This window comes from Micropterus dolomieu, linkage group LG15 (assembly GCF_021292245.1).
Source record: "Micropterus dolomieu isolate WLL.071019.BEF.003 ecotype Adirondacks linkage group LG15, ASM2129224v1, whole genome shotgun sequence".
In the NCBI taxonomy this organism is placed as follows: Eukaryota; Metazoa; Chordata; class Actinopteri; order Centrarchiformes; family Centrarchidae; genus Micropterus; species Micropterus dolomieu.
This window is the reverse complement of record NC_060164.1, coordinates 16,178,078-16,196,615: the sequence shown is the minus strand read 5'-3', so window position 1 is coordinate 16,196,615 and position 18,538 is coordinate 16,178,078. Positions and strand designations below refer to the sequence as shown.

Genomic DNA, 18,538 nt, shown 5'->3' with positions numbered 1-18,538 from the left:
TGCTACTTATGGTTATTTTAAGGCACTGTGGTGGTTATCAAAATGATCAAAAACACTATTAAAAAGCTAACAGTACAATCATACTAGGTCTTTATTAATACTCTATTTGTGTTTTTCTCACTTTGGACATTCCTAGTTGATTATTAAAGGTGAACTGAAACCATACCAGAAAACAATTAAGCATATTTGGAAAGTACACTCTAGCTGTATATATTTATACATCATTCAACTAACCAATGTAACGCAACTTCCTTACAATAGGAGGAAGACAGACTGACAAACTGTTGCATAGTCATAATTAGGAAATTAGGAAGTAGCCGTTCACTTTCACAGAGGTTCATTGTGTTATGTCTGCTCACTTACTGACATGGCTTTGCATCTCAGCCTTCTTCTCATCCTCACTGGACTCACAGGTCAGTTACATGAATTTTTTTTTTTTAACAGTGTATGTCTTGTGCTGCTGATGGTTCTGTCAGAAGATGATGATAATCAATAATTTTTCTCCTATTTTTTTTAAACATTGTTTTATTTTTTTAATACTTTCTCTTGCATGTTCCAAATAAAGAATTCAATTCAAATTCAAATAATGATAACTGTCAGTTGGACAAGTAATTCCCTCCAATTTTATATTTCATACCTATGTTTTGAAGACATTAATAACCTAATACTTGAAACAACAGCAAATATAAACTTCCACAACAGGCCGGTCATGTGAAAGAAGATAATAGTGAATATCAACTAAAATAGTGTATTTGTTCTTATTGCAGGAATTTGTAGCATGACTACAATCAGTCAAGTATCAGTGAAGGCTGGAGATTCAGTCACTATCCCATGTCTCTATGACTCACAATACATGAACAACGTGAAATACTTGTGTGAAGGATATTATTGGTCCTACTGCTCATATGCAGTTAGAACAAACCAGCCAAATTCAGGAAGGTTTTCAATCTCTGATGATAAAAGCAGAAGAATCTTCACTGTAACTATAAAAGATCTGACAGAAAGGGACAAATATTACTGGTGTGCTGTGGAGATTGATGGAGGGTCAGATGTTGGAGAGTATTTTCATCTGTCAGTCACAACAGGTAAGAATCCTTAAAGCTTCATTATGCACATTTCAAATCCTTTGTGAAATTTTTACCATTTGGACACTGAGGAGGGTCTTATTGTTTGCTGCAGATACTTTTTTTAATAATTACTTTGTCAGTCAAAAGTGATAAGAATAAATGTAAGGGACAAGAAAAGTATTTATTCACCAGTTGTATTGTGACACATTTGAAACATCGCCAACATGTATCAAAATCTGTCCACAAGTTTCTACTTAATATTATTTGTTTTCTCTTAAGGTACACCCAGTCTCTATGTGAATCATCAGGAGATTGCAGGACTTAATGGACAAAATGTAACCATCAATTGTAACTACAGTAACTCTGGAGAAATAAAGTGGTGCAGGCTGGGTAGATCCTGTGTGACAGATCAGTCTGGATCAATAGATGGAACAAGTGTGACCATCAGTAAAAGTGTCCCTAATGTTTTCACTGTGACTATGAGTGGACTGAGGACAGAGAGCAGCGGCTGGTATTACTGCGTCAAAGGAGACTTTCAGATGCCGGTGCATTTAACTGTTACTGAGCAACCTACCACTAGTAACTACTGTAAGTAATAAGTTGTATTATCCAAAAAATTAGAAATAAATTATAAATACTTGTCAAATAGGGCCTTAAGTCATTTGTAAATGTTTTATTTAACATGGACGAGAGAATAGGATTTTGGATTATATTTACAGTAAAAGCGACAAGCCATTTACTGTCATATGACATACTCCTGAGACTGTGAATCTCACCTCTGTTTTGCAGACCAAACACCAACAACAGTCCAGGCTGAGCAGCGCAGGTCAGAAGGCTTTGCATTTGTAACTATATTGCTGGACTGTTTAAACAAGTCTGTTCATCTTAATTAATTTGCACTGTGTGCTTTCAATGTATGCTGCAGTGTTCCATTTGACCTAAAGAGCCTCATCATCCCTTTGAGTGTATTGATCTTCATTGTAATTGTGACCTTGTTCATCTGGTTTATGTTAAACAGACACAGTAAGTTCACGCTAAAATTTGATCAAAACAATTCATGCTAAAACTGTTTTTTATTCATAAATATTGTTACTTTAAATGAAAACTACATTTGAGCTTTGGCTCTGGCATTGAGCTTTGAGTGTCTTAAGTTCACTTTTATTTCCAAATTATAGGGCACACCAAAGCGGAACTGTCAGCCACAACAGTAAGACATGCTGATGCATTTCCCACTCCTTTTTTTTGTTTTATTTTTACAAAATTGCTACACAAAGGGACATAGAACGTAAAAATGGCTGTGACTATGCTGTCCCATTGCAGCTACAGGACTACATAATATCCCTGCAGAATATCTAATAGTTATAGTACATAAAAATCCCCAACATTTTGTGTATTGTTTAATAGAAGAATACAGTAAGCACATATGTGATCACAAATGTGGCAATAGGTTTAATTAATGAAGCAGTTATGGTTATTGATTCATACCTGCCATTCTTTTTTTCCATCTGACATTTGGTTTCCTTTTTCAACACAGCCTGAAGCAGAAGTAACATACAGTACCGTTAAGAAAAAGAGAAAAACTTCAGGCCAGGTAAGGGACTGTGTGAAAATGATTGGGGGCGAACCATATGTTTCTTTTTTCTTTTTTTTAACAAGACCTTCCTCATATATATTTATATTTTCTTTTTATCACCATTATCAGAACTCAATTTAACTATGTGATCACAACAAATGTGGCTATTGAATAAGGTTTTAATAAATCCTTATGGTACTTCCTCTTTTTTCATTACTGCATATGAAATGCTTCAAGCTTACTATTTTTCACAAAGGTGGTCATGTTGAACTAATCTAGTCTAACAGTGTGTAAAGTAATAACATTTGGTTTGTTCCTTCATCAGGCTGAAGAGGACGTAACATACAGTAATATTAATTACATGGGAAAAATGTCAAGCAAGGTAGTACTTCCACTAAAACCATAACTTATATTGCGACTACTGATTGTTTCTACTCAGTTTGGGTTGTCTTGACTATAACACTAGTCCCCTGCAATAATTTGATAGAAAAGTTTCCCTTTACATAAATAAACATTTCCACTATAAATGGTTGCCAAAAAGGAAGTCAAAATTAGAACAGAAACAAAATCACCAGAATGCAGGAAATTAAGTGTTCAACGCTAACCCTAACCTATACCCCCAGCTCAATATGCGTCCCCTCCAGTGTTAAGACGAAACCTTGCACCATACACATTTATAATGGAATAAAACAAAAAAAGTTAAAACTGTTCAACTGATCTGTGTTTGCCATCTGTCCCTTCTTTCTTGCCCAGAGATCAGATGCTCAGAGTCACGCGGATGTGACATACAGCTCTGTGGTTATTGTACAACAACAAAATGTCCAAAGGGTAAATTTTAATCCAAACTCACATTGTTAGTGCACCTTTTTTTCCCTAATTTTTTTTGCCACGATGCTAATGCACAGATGGCAATGTCATTCTGGATTTGTCAGTCCACCACCATAGACTATTATACAATTTTGTATAGACATTCCTTGTGTTCAGAGGATGTATCCAAACAGATTTGATGATACACCTTTTATTCAGTGCCATCATCAGGTCAAAATTTTCATTTGCTTATGACCAAATACCTGCTAAGCTAATGGCATTACCATCAGCCTCAGTTTTGCTTGGTTTTTAGTGCTAATTAGTAAATGTTAGCATGAATATGCTAAAGTAAAATGGTGAACAACGTAAACGTACATGCTAAACATCAGTACGTTAGCATTTTCATTGTGGACATGTTAGCATGCTAAAGTTAACATTTAGCTCAAAACACCACTATGCCTAAGTGCAGCCTCAGAGAGCCGCTAGTGGCTGCAGATTCTTAGTCTGGATTGTCTTTGAACTTTCTTCTCAAATTGTCTTCCTAATTCGTCATTTTATCTGTTTTCCAACAGGTTGAAGCAAAAGCTGTTGATGTAATATAGAGCAGGTTGGCTCAGCATCATCACAACTTGTAAATGTTTCTGCTACTACTAATGCCCTTATATCATATCTCCATGACTGTCATTGGACTCTTTTTGATGATAGTGTTGTAATGTTTTGTAAACTATTATTGTTTGGTTATTCAGTAACTTACTTGAACACATGTTCTCAATTTTTTTTTTACCTTCCTCTGCATAGCTGCAAAACATTTCTAACAAGCACTGATCTGGACGTTGTTTCCCAAAAACAACTTTAAGCTCAGATGGTTGTAAAATCCCTCTTTCAAACCTTCTTCTACCTAACAGGTGTTTCCAACCTAAATGGTGTGTGTTATGTCGATAACTTTAATATTTTCTGGAAAAGAGTGTCTCTTTTTAAGACAGACGGATTTCACCCAAACAAACAGGGCTCAGAAATGTTAGCTGCTCACATATATGGATTACGTGAATGACTAATCATTCATGCAGCACATCTGGACACACCACCGGTCACTGATCAGATCTCTACCTCACTGCCACTAACAACTGTCTCCACCTGCTGGCATGTAAAGCCGTCTGCTCCCAGCACTGTTCCAAAGACTTCTATTCCTGTCATCATCACGCATAGGCCAGTAAACCGAAATGTGCACATCCCACACAGAAATCATAGTAATCTTATAAGGATTAGGACAACTGCACCAACTCCAGCACCCAGAACAAACTCATTTAAAATGGCTCTCTTCAATGTGAGATCACTGTCTTAAATGATTTTATCTTGTCTGCAAATCTAGATATTATGTTTTTAACTGAATCATGGTTGCAAATGAATGACTATAGCCAGCTAGCTGAACTGTGTCCGCCTCAATATGATTGTTTTAGTCAACTGAGGGTCAGTGGTCGTGGTGGTGGGCTAGTGAGCGTGTATAGGAAAAATTTTAAATGTCATCAAGTACGCTGTGATGAATTTAACTCCTTTGAAGTGCTCACTCTTGGAGGGCTGCAACTTATATATTAATATTTGTTAATAATAATTGTATTGTATAAATGTATTGTTTTTAGCTGCAATTTGCCTGTTACTCATGCCACCTCTCCAAGCTCCGTGTGTTCTCGCATCTTTAATGAACAAAGTGTTTCAAAGTTTTGCACATTCTTTCAGAGCCAAAGCCAACACCTGTCTGATTCCAACACCAACAATCTGGTTGATCACTTCAATCATATCTGCTTGTCATCACTAAATATTACTGCTCCTCTAAAGGTTAGGCCTACGTCTAAAGCTAGTAAGCAACCCTGGATAAATGACAGCATTCGCAGCCTAAAAAGGGAATGCAGGAAAGCAGAGCGCAAATGGAAAAAATCCAGTCTCCAAGTCCATTACCTCAGTCTGAAGGATTTATTAATTAACTACAATAACATGACTAAGGATGCGAGAACACACAATTTTTCTGAACTCATTACTACACATAAACACAATCCCAGGTTTCTGTTTAAGACTGTGGATCAGCTGGTAAACCCAACCCCTCCTTGTGCCTCAGCTGGTAGTAATGATGACTGTGAATTGTTTTTATCTTATTTTACCAATAAGGTGGTGACAATCAGAGCCTCTATTACCCCCACTGGCTCTTACTGTGAGGTTCCTCACCATCAACAAGAGAGTTTTAACCAGTTTTATCCCATCGACTTGTCTGAGCTTTTAAAAACAGTACCACAAATGAGAGTGTCCTCCAGCCCACTTGATGTAATACCTACAAAGTTTTTAATGAAAGTAATGGATTCTGTTGGCCCCCATTTGATCTCTGTTTTTAACAGCTCCCTATCTACTGGTTGTGTCCCTGATTATTTTAAATCGGCTTACATGAACCCACTTTTAAAGAAACCTGGTTTAGATCCCTCCCTCCCACAAAATTTTAAAACAATTTCAAAACTGCCTTTTATAGCAAAGATTTCAGAAAGAATTGTGTCCAAACAGCTGCTCACTGTACTGGAAAATAACAAATTATTTGAAAAGTTTCAGTCTGGTTTCAGAAAGTACCACAGCACTGAGACTGCCCCGCTTAAAGTCACTAATGACCTTTTAATGTCTGCTGATGAAGGTATGTGCTCAGTCCTGGTACTCCTGGACCTTAGCGCTGCTTTTGACACCATTGATCACAACATCATGTTAGACAGACTGAGGCACTAGGTGGGGATCTGTTAGGAGTGTGGTTTTGTGTTCATGTCTTTCCTGTTTAAGTCCGTTTTTAGTTCTGTGGTTCTCTGTGTAGTCTTGTTTAGTTCTTAGTTCTGTACTTTAGTTCATGTTAATGTTATTCCTGGTCTGTGTATTTCTGTGTTTGGTCCGGTCTCAGTCCATGCCCCTGTCTTTCCATAGTTTGTTTTTTGCTTTGGTAGATCTGTCCTGGTGTGTTCCTGTGCACTTTACTTCCTGTTTTATTTTGTAATCTTCCGTGCCCGGGTGGTGTTGTCTAGCTTTGCTTCCTGTTCTGTTCTCCTTGAGGTGATCCACCTGTTTTATGTTCCCGCCCCGATCGTTTGCCTCACTACTTAATGCCTGTGTTCTGTTCAGTCTGTGTTGGATCATTGTGGTTAATCTCATAGGTGTGTTTGCTCTGCTCCTGCTCCCTACCTTCTTATGGATTTTTGGTTCTAAATGGATAACCTGGTTTTCGTTGGACTTGTTGTATCTGCCGCTATTTTGAGTACGCCCTCAGTTAATTAAATATTGAACTGAACCTGCTCAGCTCTTGTGTCCTGCGTTTGGGTCCTCAACCTTATATATCAAATAGGAAGTTCTGTGTGTCGGTAAACAACTGTGTCTTCGTTCTGTCCAGTTAAATATGGTGTGCCTCAGGGGTCGTTCTTAGGACCCATTTTGTTCTGCTTCCCCTTGGACATATTATCCATAAACATGGTATTTCTCTTTATATTTACGCTGATGACACACAAATGTACTTTCTCGTCAGATCTACAGACCCTGGAATGCTGAGTTCACTTAACAACTGCCTTTGTGAAGTTAAAAAATGGATGTTATTTATACAAATTATTTCCTTCAGCTAAACTCAGACAAAACAGAAATCCTGGTCATTGGGTCCCAGCAGATGGCAAAACAAATACTGCCATCTGCTGGTTCCCTAGTAAATCACATTAAGCCTGTTGCAAAGAATCTTGGTGTTTGGTTTTATAGTAATTTAAATTTTGAGCAGCACACCACAAAGCTTGTTCAATCATGTTTTGATCAACAAAAATTCGATCTATGTTCATTTTTAAGGACACCGAGACCATTTTACACGCCTTCATCTCATCACGCCTGTATTATTGCAACAGCCTTTTCACTTGTTTAAGCCAAAAATCTACTGATCGACTCCAACTGTCCAGAACTCAGCTACCAGGCTTTTAACCAGAACAAAGAAATATGACCACATCACCCCTATTTTAGCTTCATTACACTGACTCCCAGTATGTTTTACAATTGACTTTAAAATTTTATTGATCAATTTTAAAGCTCTTCATGGCCTCTCGCCTTGTTATATTTCTGACATTTTAGTCCCATACACACCAGCACGTACCTTGAGATCCTCGGGCAGAAGTCTGTTGTCTGTTCCAGAGTCTCGACTGAAAACTAAAGGGGACAGAGCGTTTGCTGTCAGGGCCCCGAGGCTCTGGAACAGCCTGCCCGAGGAAATCAGGTCGGCTGAGTCAGTGAACTATTTGAAGTCCCTTCTTAAAACATACTTTTATAGGAGAGCCTTTCCCTTTCCTTATTTGACTTTATTTTATCCCTTTTATTTTATTCTATATTACTTATTTTATATTTATCTTAAACGTGTATTTTGGTCTTTTCAATGTTTTCTTGCTTTTATCATGTATTGTTTTTGTATTATTGTCTTTTGGGTATTATTGTCTTTATACTTGTTAAAGCACTTTGTAACTTGTTTTTGAAAAGTGCTCTACAAATAAAGATTATTATCATTATTATTATTCCCAAAAACAACAACAAAAGCATTCTACACTCTTAGAAATGACTGTAGACGACTGCCTCCTTACCCACTCATATTACCTAAGAGCATCTAAGAAACTTCAGAACCTGCAGGAGGAATGAAAAAATATGTTTTATTTAAGATTTTAGTGTTTTTGTTGATACTTTATCACGAACGATGATTTTGTCTGTTAAGTGAAGTTTGATGTAAAATGAATGATGTTAAAATTACAAAATAACAAAATAAAATTAAACCAAGACAAATTCATTATTAATAATTATTCATTATTAATCTTCCCCCTTCTGTTGTTATCTTCCTCCTCTCCCTATACTCTTCTATTGTATTCATCTCTTCCGCAGGGAGCATCACTATCCCATATCTCTATTACTGACAGACATAAGTTACGTTGTATTGTGTATTCAGTATCTTCAACGCTAAACACATCTGACATGCATTTGCTCTTAAATGCTGTTTTGGGAAATATGTAGAAACACTTTAGTAAACACTAAGATTGCAAAGTGTTTGAAAAGACCATTCACTGTTAAAATGGTTAATAATTCAGACTTGTATTTTTGGGATGTTGAAAAACGTCTAGTGTATTTTGTCTGTGTTTTAACTAATATATGAATGAATATGAGTGTTCATACCTCAATGCACATTCGGGAATATTGCAGTTTTGAAAATAAATGATTAAATGTAATTGAATGAGGCTAAAAGAACAAACTTGGAGTGTATTGTGTCATAAGATGAACAAGAAAACAGTTGAATCCTGCAGTGCTGAAAATAATTTCGTTTCCTCAAGGCTGGAATACAGTGGTAACCGTGGTATTCAAGAGTCAGACTGAGGGGTTGTTTCAGAAATCAAAATCATTTTATTTCACCACTTTTGAGAACCAAAATAAACACTGGACTCTAATTTTAATTTTAAAGCATTAATAACAAATGCTTGAAGTGGGCTGGAATGCACCACCGCCACCACAACGTTTTACTCTTACCGGGCGTAGCGGGACATTTTCTTGCGTACCGGAACTTCTCCCAACTCTGCCCTCTCCGTATCAGGTTCTCTGGGCACTACGTGACATTCACCTGTTCCCGTTCTCACCTGCCTGCTAATCTCTGTCGGCGGAGATAAACAAGGGAGAAGAGAAGCTCGGGTGCCTCTCAAGCAGCCGTGTGCTGAATGTAGCTCGTCAATGTCACTTGTGGTGAACCGACCAAGCCTGGAGCACAGCCTGGATGGGGCGAAAATGTTTACTAACAAATGAAACAATGCACAATAGGAAAACATGCAATGCAACTGAAATATAGAAGAAACAAATGTGCATTGTCCAAAAGCTGATTACTGCATTGTATTCCATTATATTTTTAATTGTCACCCACCACCTTAATTTTGTTTCCCTTCATATAAATAAAGACATTTCCTCCATAAATTGTGTTCAGAATGCAGGAAATTAAGTGGTAAATGCGCAAAGTCGTTAATGTTATAATATTTACTAGTTTCATCTTCAAGCATTGTTAATATATATATATAATATGCTTGGAGTGCTGGTCTTTTGTTCTAAAATTTTGTATCCACTGAACCTTGCCCCCAAGTCTACTGTAAATTTTATTCTGAAAGTGAGCCATAGCTGGTCAAACCATCCAACCAACTGCAACTGTCTGACCACAGTAGGAGGAAGATATATTTTAACTGTCGCAATTGCATATTTGGGGGAAATGAGGAAGTAGAAAATCAGTCTGTGGGTGCCTTGGTTCAGGTCTCAGTCTGCTCACTCACCAACATGACTGTTCATCTCAGCTTTCTTCTCATCCTCACTGGACTCACAGGTCAGTCACAAGGGTCATGTTAGATGATATTAATGACGACAATTATATAACTTCCACACAAGGCAGCTCATGAGAGGAAAGACGAGAGTTAGTGAACATCAACTAAAATACTGTGTTTGTTCTTATTGCAGGAATTTGTAGCATGACTACAATCAGTCAAGTATCAGTGAAGGCTGGAGATTCAGTCACTATCCCATGTCTCTATGACTCACAATACATGAACAACGTGAAATACTTGTGTGAAGGATATTATTGGTCCTACTGCTCATATGCAGTTAGAACAAACCAGCCAAATTCAGGAAGGTTTTCAATCTCTGATGATAAAAGCAGAAGAATCTTCACTGTAACTATAAAAGATCTGACAGAAAGGGACAAATATTACTGGTGTGCTGTGGAGATTGATGGAGGGTCAGATGTTGGAGAGTATTTTCATCTGTCAGTCACAACAGGTAAGAATCCTTAAAGCTTCATTATGCACATTTCAAATCCTTTGTGAAATTTTTACCATTTGGACACTGAGGAGGGTCTTATTGTTTGCTGCAGATACTTTTTTTAATAATTACTTTGTCAGTCAAAAGTGATAAGAATAAATGTAAGGGACAAGAAAAGTATTTATTCACCAGTTGTATTGTGACACATTTGAAACATCACCAACATGTACCAAAATCTGTCCACAATTTTCTACTTAATACTATTTGTTTTCTCTTAAGGTACACCCAGTCTCTATGTGAATCGTCTGGGGATTACAGGACTTAATGGACAAAAAATAACCATCAATTGTAACAGTAACAGTCACTCTGGAGAAATAAAGTGGTGCAGGCTGGGCAGATCCTGTGTAGCAGATCAGTCTGGATCAATAGATGGAACAAGTGTGACCATCAGTAAAAGTGTCCCTAATGTTTTCACTGTGACTATGAGTGGACTGAGGACAGAGAGCAGCGGCTGGTATTATTGTGTCAAAGGAGACTTTCAGATGCCGGTGCATTTAACTGTTACTGAGCAACCTACCTTTAGTAAGTACTGTAAGTAATTAGAATGTAGAAATACTTGTCAAGTACAACGAGCATTATTTATTGTCATATTAAAGTGGTAATCATGGTGCTTTTTTGAATTATACACACACCTACAGCAACAAGACATTTAACCACATTGTCACCCACTCCTGAACATGTGAGTCACTCCTCTGTCTTTGCAAGCGACACACACACAGCTCAGGATGGACACCAAAAGTGAGTAGCTTTTGCATTAACATACAGTTTTTAGAGAAATTTTGCAGTCCAGAAAACAGTCTTTGTGTGTTTGCTGATATTAGATGGTAAGTTCTAAAATTAAAGAACAATAACATAGGATTTTGTAAAACTAGTGCAGTATATGTTCAGGATGATAACTAGATTTTAGACTATTGTTTAAATAACACTGTTTTTTTCTCTAATTAATTTGCCCTGTATGCTTAACATGCTGCAGCCCTTTCAGTTTCTTGAAGAGCTTCATCATCCGCGTGAGCTTGTTGATCTTTGTAATGGTGACCTTGTTCATCTGGTTTATGTTCAAAAGATACAGTAAGTACTTATATGGTGAACCTATAGATCAAATTCATGTTTTTAAAATGGTTATTCTAAAATATTTTGTTTGAAAAAAGGAATATTAATGCATTATCGTCACTGAGTATTGAGAGTCTAACGGCTGGTTTTACGGTCTCTTTTAGAGCAGACCAAGGTAGAATCATTCAATCAGGCACAACAATGGTAAAATATGCTTGTTCATTTCCCAATATCATTTTTCACAGAGACGACTGCATTACACCATAGAAGTAGAGAGGATATCATTGTATTTTCTGTTTGTTTACTTCAAGAATATACTGTACCTTTTATTGTTAAGAAGCAGCAGTAACTATAATTAGAATTTAATGTCTGAATTCAATTATTTAGTGTTGTTAAGGTGGTCACGTAGATGTAAAATTGTGTAGTCATAAATGAATTTGCTTCTCCTCCTTCAACAGACTGAAGAGGAAGTAAAATACATTTAAAAAAACTTCAGGTTAGGTAATTAATCAGTAAAACCTCAATATTATTTTACACACCAGTAACAAAATGATACAAATTTGAAATTATCAAAAAAAATTGAAACTCTCTGTCTCTTTCTTTACCCAGTGGTCGCATGCAGAGATTGATGTGGAAGGAATATAATATTCTGTGGTAGGCGACAGACAAAGGGACACTTATCACATATTGTAGTTCTATATTTTGTGCAGACCATGTTGTTAGGCGTGTCACCAAGTCAAAATGTGCCCCTTAATTGAGTCACTTCCAAACTTGCAGTATTTTTGCTTTGCAATACATAGTTTCTTTGTTCTTCCTTCCTCATTTTTTTGTTTGTTGTCTAACATGTTGAAAAGATGTAGGTGTTATGTACGCTTGCATGTTGTCTCAGCACCAAGTTTGTTTGTTTAGTTTTTTCACCATGCATTTGTAGCTACCTCTTCATAACTGCAAAACATTACAAAGAAGCACTGACTTGGTTGTTTGACAAGGGCAATAACAAGTCAAGCTTACACCCAATATATGTATATTGGTTTCCTTGTTCTTAATTCACAATAATATAATTCTGATTTCTATTTTCAGGATGCTTATAAACTCAGTATACTAGGCACAGATTATAATTAATATTTTTGATACTGTTTTCATTCCTTTAAAAATCAAGGCACATTTATGTGTTTGGAGAATACGTCATAATGTTAAATGTAACTGAATAAAGATTTTAAAAAACTTGCAGTAGTGAAGTACTTAATATTTTACACTTGTATATATTAATATTGCACCAACTTTGTGAAGCTATAAACATTTCAATTAGCAATTTGTAAGTTGGTATGACCAACAACTCAGCCAAAGTCAAGAAAAACTACCTTTTTCTTGAAAGCAGATACACTACAATCTACTCAAAAAAAGTGGGCTAGCTTAACACATTAAAGCTACTTTAAGAAACATACTATGATAAATAAATGCTGTCATTATTTTGTGCATTTAAGTATTACCACACATTTTATGAGGTAAACAACAATACTGTACAGATTAGGCACTGAGAAAACAGAACCCATAGTGTCACTGAGTGTCAAGAGTAGCCTCCTGCCTCCATGCGTTAAAATGAGGAACGTGGGAAACCCCGAACCAACCTTTTAATAGCACGCAGATGTAACCAATGATAGCCTTGCAGTCGACCACTACCAGTCACTTCCTCTTCCACAAAAGAGGCTATATCCTCCAAGTCCGTGTGATTAATTCTTCAGAATAGAGACAGTTTATTGCATAGTTTTTTCAAAGTCCTGATACTTGTGATAATTTGGTGCTGATGTGCTAAAAGATTTAGTATCTCGTTATTTGTCAAACCTATATTAAAGTATAACTTCACAACATTCTCCACGTTCCTCATTTTAACGCATGGAGGCTGCAGGCTGCTCTTCTGATATTTCCCCTAACATGTAGTTTAAAAATACTACTTTATTCTCGTAATAGTACGACTTTATTCTCGTAATATTATGACTTTATTCTCGTAATATTACGACTATATTGTTATAATCTCTGATTTCTTTTACTCCTCAATGTGGCCCTAATAGTCCGTCGTAGGTTTCTGCTTTACCGCCTTTTAATTTAAAAAAAAAGTTTGGTATCGCCCATCCCTAATAAAAGTGTCATTATTGTTATGACCAGAGCCTGAACTGTGACGCAACCACGGTCGTGACCATAGACTGTATATAAAAAGGCCGTGACAAGCATTTTTATTCAGGCACATATGTAGCTGTCCTGGGTCCTTAGCCGGGATGCGATGGGTCTGGATTTCATTGCAGTGCAGTCTCCTTCAGCTCGCCCTCCAACCGGTGACGCCTACCTCTGCCGTGCGGTGTGAGGACCATCTCTAATAAAGTCACTCTAATTTATCGCTAGGTCCATCTTCTACTGGTAAGAATCACATTTATTAAGTATGACACTGTTAATCAACTCGTTAACAAGCAGTAACTCGTGTTTAAGCGTGCTTTACACACACCGGTACTCTGTAGGCTAGCAAACTTAACTTAGCTAAGCTAGCTCCATATCTGACACATGTAAAGTGAAAGCTGGGGAGTTTTGCTTTATAATAAACGTCTCATGCTTCTGTTGAAGCGGCAGGTGTTCTGTAAAGCATCTATCAGTAAAAATAAATCACAACTCACCACTTTAACGTTAGCATTATCATCATTTGGATAACCTCACTATGGCCTAGTTAGCAGTAGTGAGGTGTGTTAGCTGGCTGATCGTGCAAGCGGACCAGTTAATTAACACACCCGGCTAATTTGCACCGGCATGTGCCGAGGCAAGCCTAGCTGTGGCTGCCAATTCACGTGGAGCAGTAGTTTAATAAAGGCCACGCCTGAGCCAATGTTAGGCACTCCAGTGCGACAAAATGGCTCCCCTCTCACTCAGTAACCTTGTCCATCGGTTGTCACACTAGTTCTGATGTGACTACCTGCAATACTGGAATGCTGTTACTCTGCCGGAGGTATGTAAAGTGAAACCATCACTGTTAGTGTCAGTACTCACCATCAACTGGGTAACATGAGACTTAAAAAGGGGTTTGGACAATGTGCTGCAAAGGCTGTATATCCCACAGTGTTGCGTAGCATGAGCTGACAGATACAGTGAATACAGGTGAATCTGTGCAGCAAGAAAGATCTGGTCGATGACCAGATGGTAAGAGTCTGGTTATAAATGCCCACTAATGCACTGTATAGCTTTTGGATTTAACGGGTGTAGGCAGGAAGAACAGATACTGTTGCATGTGAACCAGCCTTGGTTTCTTTTGCTTCAAGAAAAAATGCATCTTCCATACTAGCCAATGTTTGGCATATTCATATTATGCACAAATAATTCTCACAATGCATTCATAGCTTCTACCAATTACATACTGTAGCCCCACAATAAAATAAATGCATGTAGTATATTTATGAGACTGCAATCCCTGCTTATAACCTTAAATATTGATGATCTTTACGTGATATAGAAACTTTGCAGGTAGCTTGCTATGTAACAGTTTCGCTGACAGACATTTGCAGCTGTTAAATAAGTGTTACCCGCAAGTCACACTCAATTGTGCAGGAGAGCTAAATTGTTAATTGAAATCTTTCTTCATAATTACATTTTGGGTTTCTTTGTAACTATACACAAGCTTATGAAAATATATACTTCATGTCAAAGGAGTAATTTGAGCATTGCGTTTTGCTTCTGTCTACAGATACAATGGCCGTGCCTCCCTGTTATGCTGATCTGGGCAAGTCCGCCAAGGACATCTTCAACAAAGGCTATGGTATGTTTTGTAACCATGTGATGAAGTAGTAGTGTGATGTTAAAACTTCTGTACTGGCAGGTGTACATACTGTTGTAGATTTTAAATCCGCATTTAAATAATTTGAGCAAAACAATTGTTTTCTTCAGGATTTGGCTTGGTGAAGCTCGATGTCAAGACAAAGTCGGCCAGTGGAGTGGTAAGCTCATTTCTTTTGTGGATTAAGAACACAAAACTAGAACTTACTTTATAGTCACTATAGTGATGAAACTTCACAGTAAAGTTGCAAAGGATGGTGTCAATTTTGTAATGTGAGTTAGCTTACATGTCTTTATGTTTGACACTTCCTGGCTCTGTTTAAAAAGACTTTATTGGCATTGTCAGCCAATAAAGTCTTATTGGTAGTAAGACGGCATATCCAACCTCCAATAAATGTGCCAGTCTTCATATTTAACCCCACTCAGCCGTGCAGATTACAAGGTCTGCAGATAATGATAAAGTTTTATTAACAAATGATGATTTGGTGAACCCATTAAAATAATTTTATATTATTTGGAGTGAACAATGAATTGAAATTTTACTGAAATCGCTATGTGGCAAATTGCAATTTTCAAATTGTGGTGCAATATTATTATTTTTTTTGTTTAAAGGGGGGGTGTGTGTGTGTGTGTCAAACTACCATTTTAAAATAAATATTATCTTGCTGCAGTGATGTCCTGGCCTACTTATCATGTTCTAGAGACTTAGTAAAACATTTGTTTGGTACAGATCCCAGCAAAAATCACACCGTAATTCATTTGAATGTTTTTAAATAAAAATGAGAAATTTTCATTCCCCCGTAGTATCACAAATCATATTGCAGTATCAGTAAAAAATAATTGCTATTAGATATTTTTTTCAAAGTTGTTCAGCCCTAAAAAAGAAAAGTGGTAAAAATAATAATTAAGTTCCCAGAGCCCAAGATAAACGTTAAAATGTTTAATTTTCTCTGACAATGAGCAGTTGTTACAGCTTTCTAGATTACACATACTTTTTGTGATTAACATAAAATAAGGTTGGGTTTAAGGCCAAGAAATGAGAAATATTAATACAAATATAGTATAGTACAATCGGCCTGACTGCCGATTGTGCTATAAGAGAAAACTGAATGGGTTTCTTTACATTCAGTTATTTCATCCAGAGTAACTTGTCTTAAGTTTTTCTTGTGATTGTCATTCCTCTAAAATTGTCCCTTGCAGGAATTCAAAACATCTGGTTCCTCCAACACTGATACCAGCAAAGTTGCCGGCAGCCTGGAAACTAAATACAAGAGGTCAGAATACGGCCTGACCTTCACTGAGAAGTGGAACACTGACAACACCTTGGGGACAGAAATCACTGTGGAAGATCAAGTAAGGGCAATATTCAGACATTTCCTAAACCTGTTATTTAACAAAAAAGTTTCTACCCTCTGAGAATGACAGAACAACATTAATTTCTTTTATGTCAAATGTTTTCTGTTGTGTGTCACAGATTGCCAAGGGACTGAAGCTGACTTTTGACACAACATTCTCTCCAAACACTGGGTAAGATGGTTTTTAAAAAATGATTTCTTAATCATGTGAATTTTACTTGAACTCATTGCTTAACAAACATAGTTTGCTCGGCCTGTTGCCTCTCTACGTGAGTAACTTTGGCAACCTGATCCATGCTGTTCATGCTTCTGACGAGTGTTGTTGCTGGCCATGTGACCCCAGTCCCAATATGGAGCTAGTCTGTTACTTACTGTGGTTGACTGTCGGGTTCTGCACTTTAGCTTTAATTATGTTTTGTTCTCAGAGGATTTTGTTATGTTTATTATTGAGCCCAGATACTGAGGTGATCCTTAATGTTTTTGCTTTCTATGAGATGTAAATCACATGTTGAATATGGCACATGGCCCAGAGGAAGTGTCCTCTCATGTTGAGAGTGGTGAGGGTGGAGAGATGTGGCTACATTGATACAGCGTGTCCAAGGCCCCAGTGTCATGCTCAGGCTGGGAAATAAACACCAGCATTGAGCAAAATGATTTTGGCAGTGACCAGCAAACTAGACTTGAGTCAGCCATGACTCTTAAGGTCCTAGCTGGTGAAATAGTGGCTGATCATTTATTCAGTGTTCCAGCTATGTGGCCTATGAAGAAAAATATATTTCTTATGCTTTTTGCTACTTGAGCTGACAGCATGCACAGTGCATAGGTTCAGAATTATCTCTGAGGGAACACAAATCTATTGCAGTGGTTTCCAAAGTGGGTGCTGAAACACCCTTGGGTGCGTTGAGGACGAGGCCAAGGGAGGTAATTGCTATTAAGGAATGGGCACTTTCCTAATATTGTTTCACCACATTAAAAAACTAGGAAACCTTTTACATGAACTTGTGTGTTATGTCTTCAAACCTATCAAAACAGAAGACCTAAGCATATCAGAATTACACAAAACAATGCTGCCTATCCCTGTTTGTGTCAACACTGTCGAGGATGCAGTCTTGTTTGAACAAAGTAGTACATTAGTACAAATTAGCACATTTAAATGGGCACAGTGCAGGAAATATAACCTGGTCCTAGAAGTGCTTTCTTAGTGCCTATTTTGACTTGATTTCAATTAAGGTTAACCATAGCTGTGTTTCTGTTCCACAGCAAGAAGAGTGGCAAAGTTAAGACCGCCTACAAGCGCGAGTACGTTAACTTGGGCTGTGATGTTGACTTTGACTTTGCTGGCCCCACCATCCACGGAGCGGCTGTCGTCGGCTACGAGGGGTGGCTCGCCGGATACCAGATGAGCTTTGACACTGCCAAATCCAAGATGACCCAGAACAACTTTGCCATCGGCTACAAGACAGGAGACTTCCAGTTGCATACCAATGTGTAAGTAGAATACCTTTCACATGAAACTTTCAGTTCACTTGATCTGTAATTTTGTTTTTCCCCTAATCTATGAACAACTATACATGTGATATGTTGTGCATCAGAAGGTTGAAAAATGATTTTTAACTGCCAACACGGTTATGGGATTTTTATGCTATGAATCAAGAAGGCCACATAAAAAAAATAAATAAATAAAAATTACAATGAGGCAATCAAAAGATGTAACACAAATTATCTGTGGCTTGCTGGGATGACACACAACTATACAATGTGCCGAGCTTTAACAGCCTGAAGGAATGCGGCAGAGCAGCCTCTTTGTTAAACCCAGCAAGTAACTGAACATAAAGTTTGTTTACTTGTGCTAAAGAGTGCAGTGTGATACATGTGAGGAAAAATACGTGTTGTGTTCTCCGATATCGCTGAATAAATACTTCCAGGTTATACATAAACTGTGTGTAATCATAATTTCCCCCTCTTTTATTCCCGAGAGACCCCCCCCCCCCCCCCCCCCCCCCCCC

The 18,538-nt window shown here is 37.4% G+C and overlaps 3 protein-coding genes across 3 annotated transcripts in view; all 3 read left to right on the top strand.

The window, feature by feature from the left end:
- Positions 1-400: 400 nt before the first annotated feature.
- LOC123983693 lies at positions 401-4,659 on the top strand. The gene is made up of 10 exons (XM_046069975.1): positions 401-413; positions 768-1,085; positions 1,347-1,655; positions 1,857-1,893; positions 1,993-2,090; positions 2,243-2,274; positions 2,602-2,658; positions 2,966-3,022; positions 3,394-3,468; positions 4,020-4,659. The coding sequence occupies exons 2-10, from the start codon at positions 779-781 to the stop codon at positions 4,047-4,049; spliced, it is 1,002 nt and encodes a 333-aa protein (XP_045925931.1). The 5' UTR covers positions 401-413; positions 768-778; the 3' UTR covers positions 4,050-4,659.
- Positions 4,660-9,780: 5,121 nt separating this feature from the next.
- On the top strand, positions 9,781-12,497 carry LOC123984505. The gene is made up of 8 exons (XM_046071422.1): positions 9,781-9,826; positions 9,958-10,275; positions 10,537-10,848; positions 10,956-11,055; positions 11,291-11,385; positions 11,532-11,571; positions 11,826-11,868; positions 11,977-12,497. Coding segments are annotated over exons 1-7 (912 nt in total). The 3' UTR covers positions 11,827-11,868; positions 11,977-12,497.
- A 1,115-nt stretch (positions 12,498-13,612) lies between these two features.
- The window catches only part of vdac2 (voltage-dependent anion channel 2), a 9,944-nt gene continuing 5,018 nt past the window's right edge, over positions 13,613-18,538 (top strand). The window contains exons 1-6 of the mRNA XM_046070504.1: positions 13,613-13,779; positions 15,089-15,160; positions 15,289-15,338; positions 16,378-16,530; positions 16,652-16,704; positions 17,793-18,020. Coding sequence (XP_045926460.1) covers positions 15,094-15,160; positions 15,289-15,338; positions 16,378-16,530; positions 16,652-16,704; positions 17,793-18,020 — 551 coding nt within the window. The 5' untranslated portion in view covers positions 13,613-13,779; positions 15,089-15,093. The remainder of the gene's footprint in view (positions 13,780-15,088; positions 15,161-15,288; positions 15,339-16,377; positions 16,531-16,651; positions 16,705-17,792; positions 18,021-18,538) is intronic.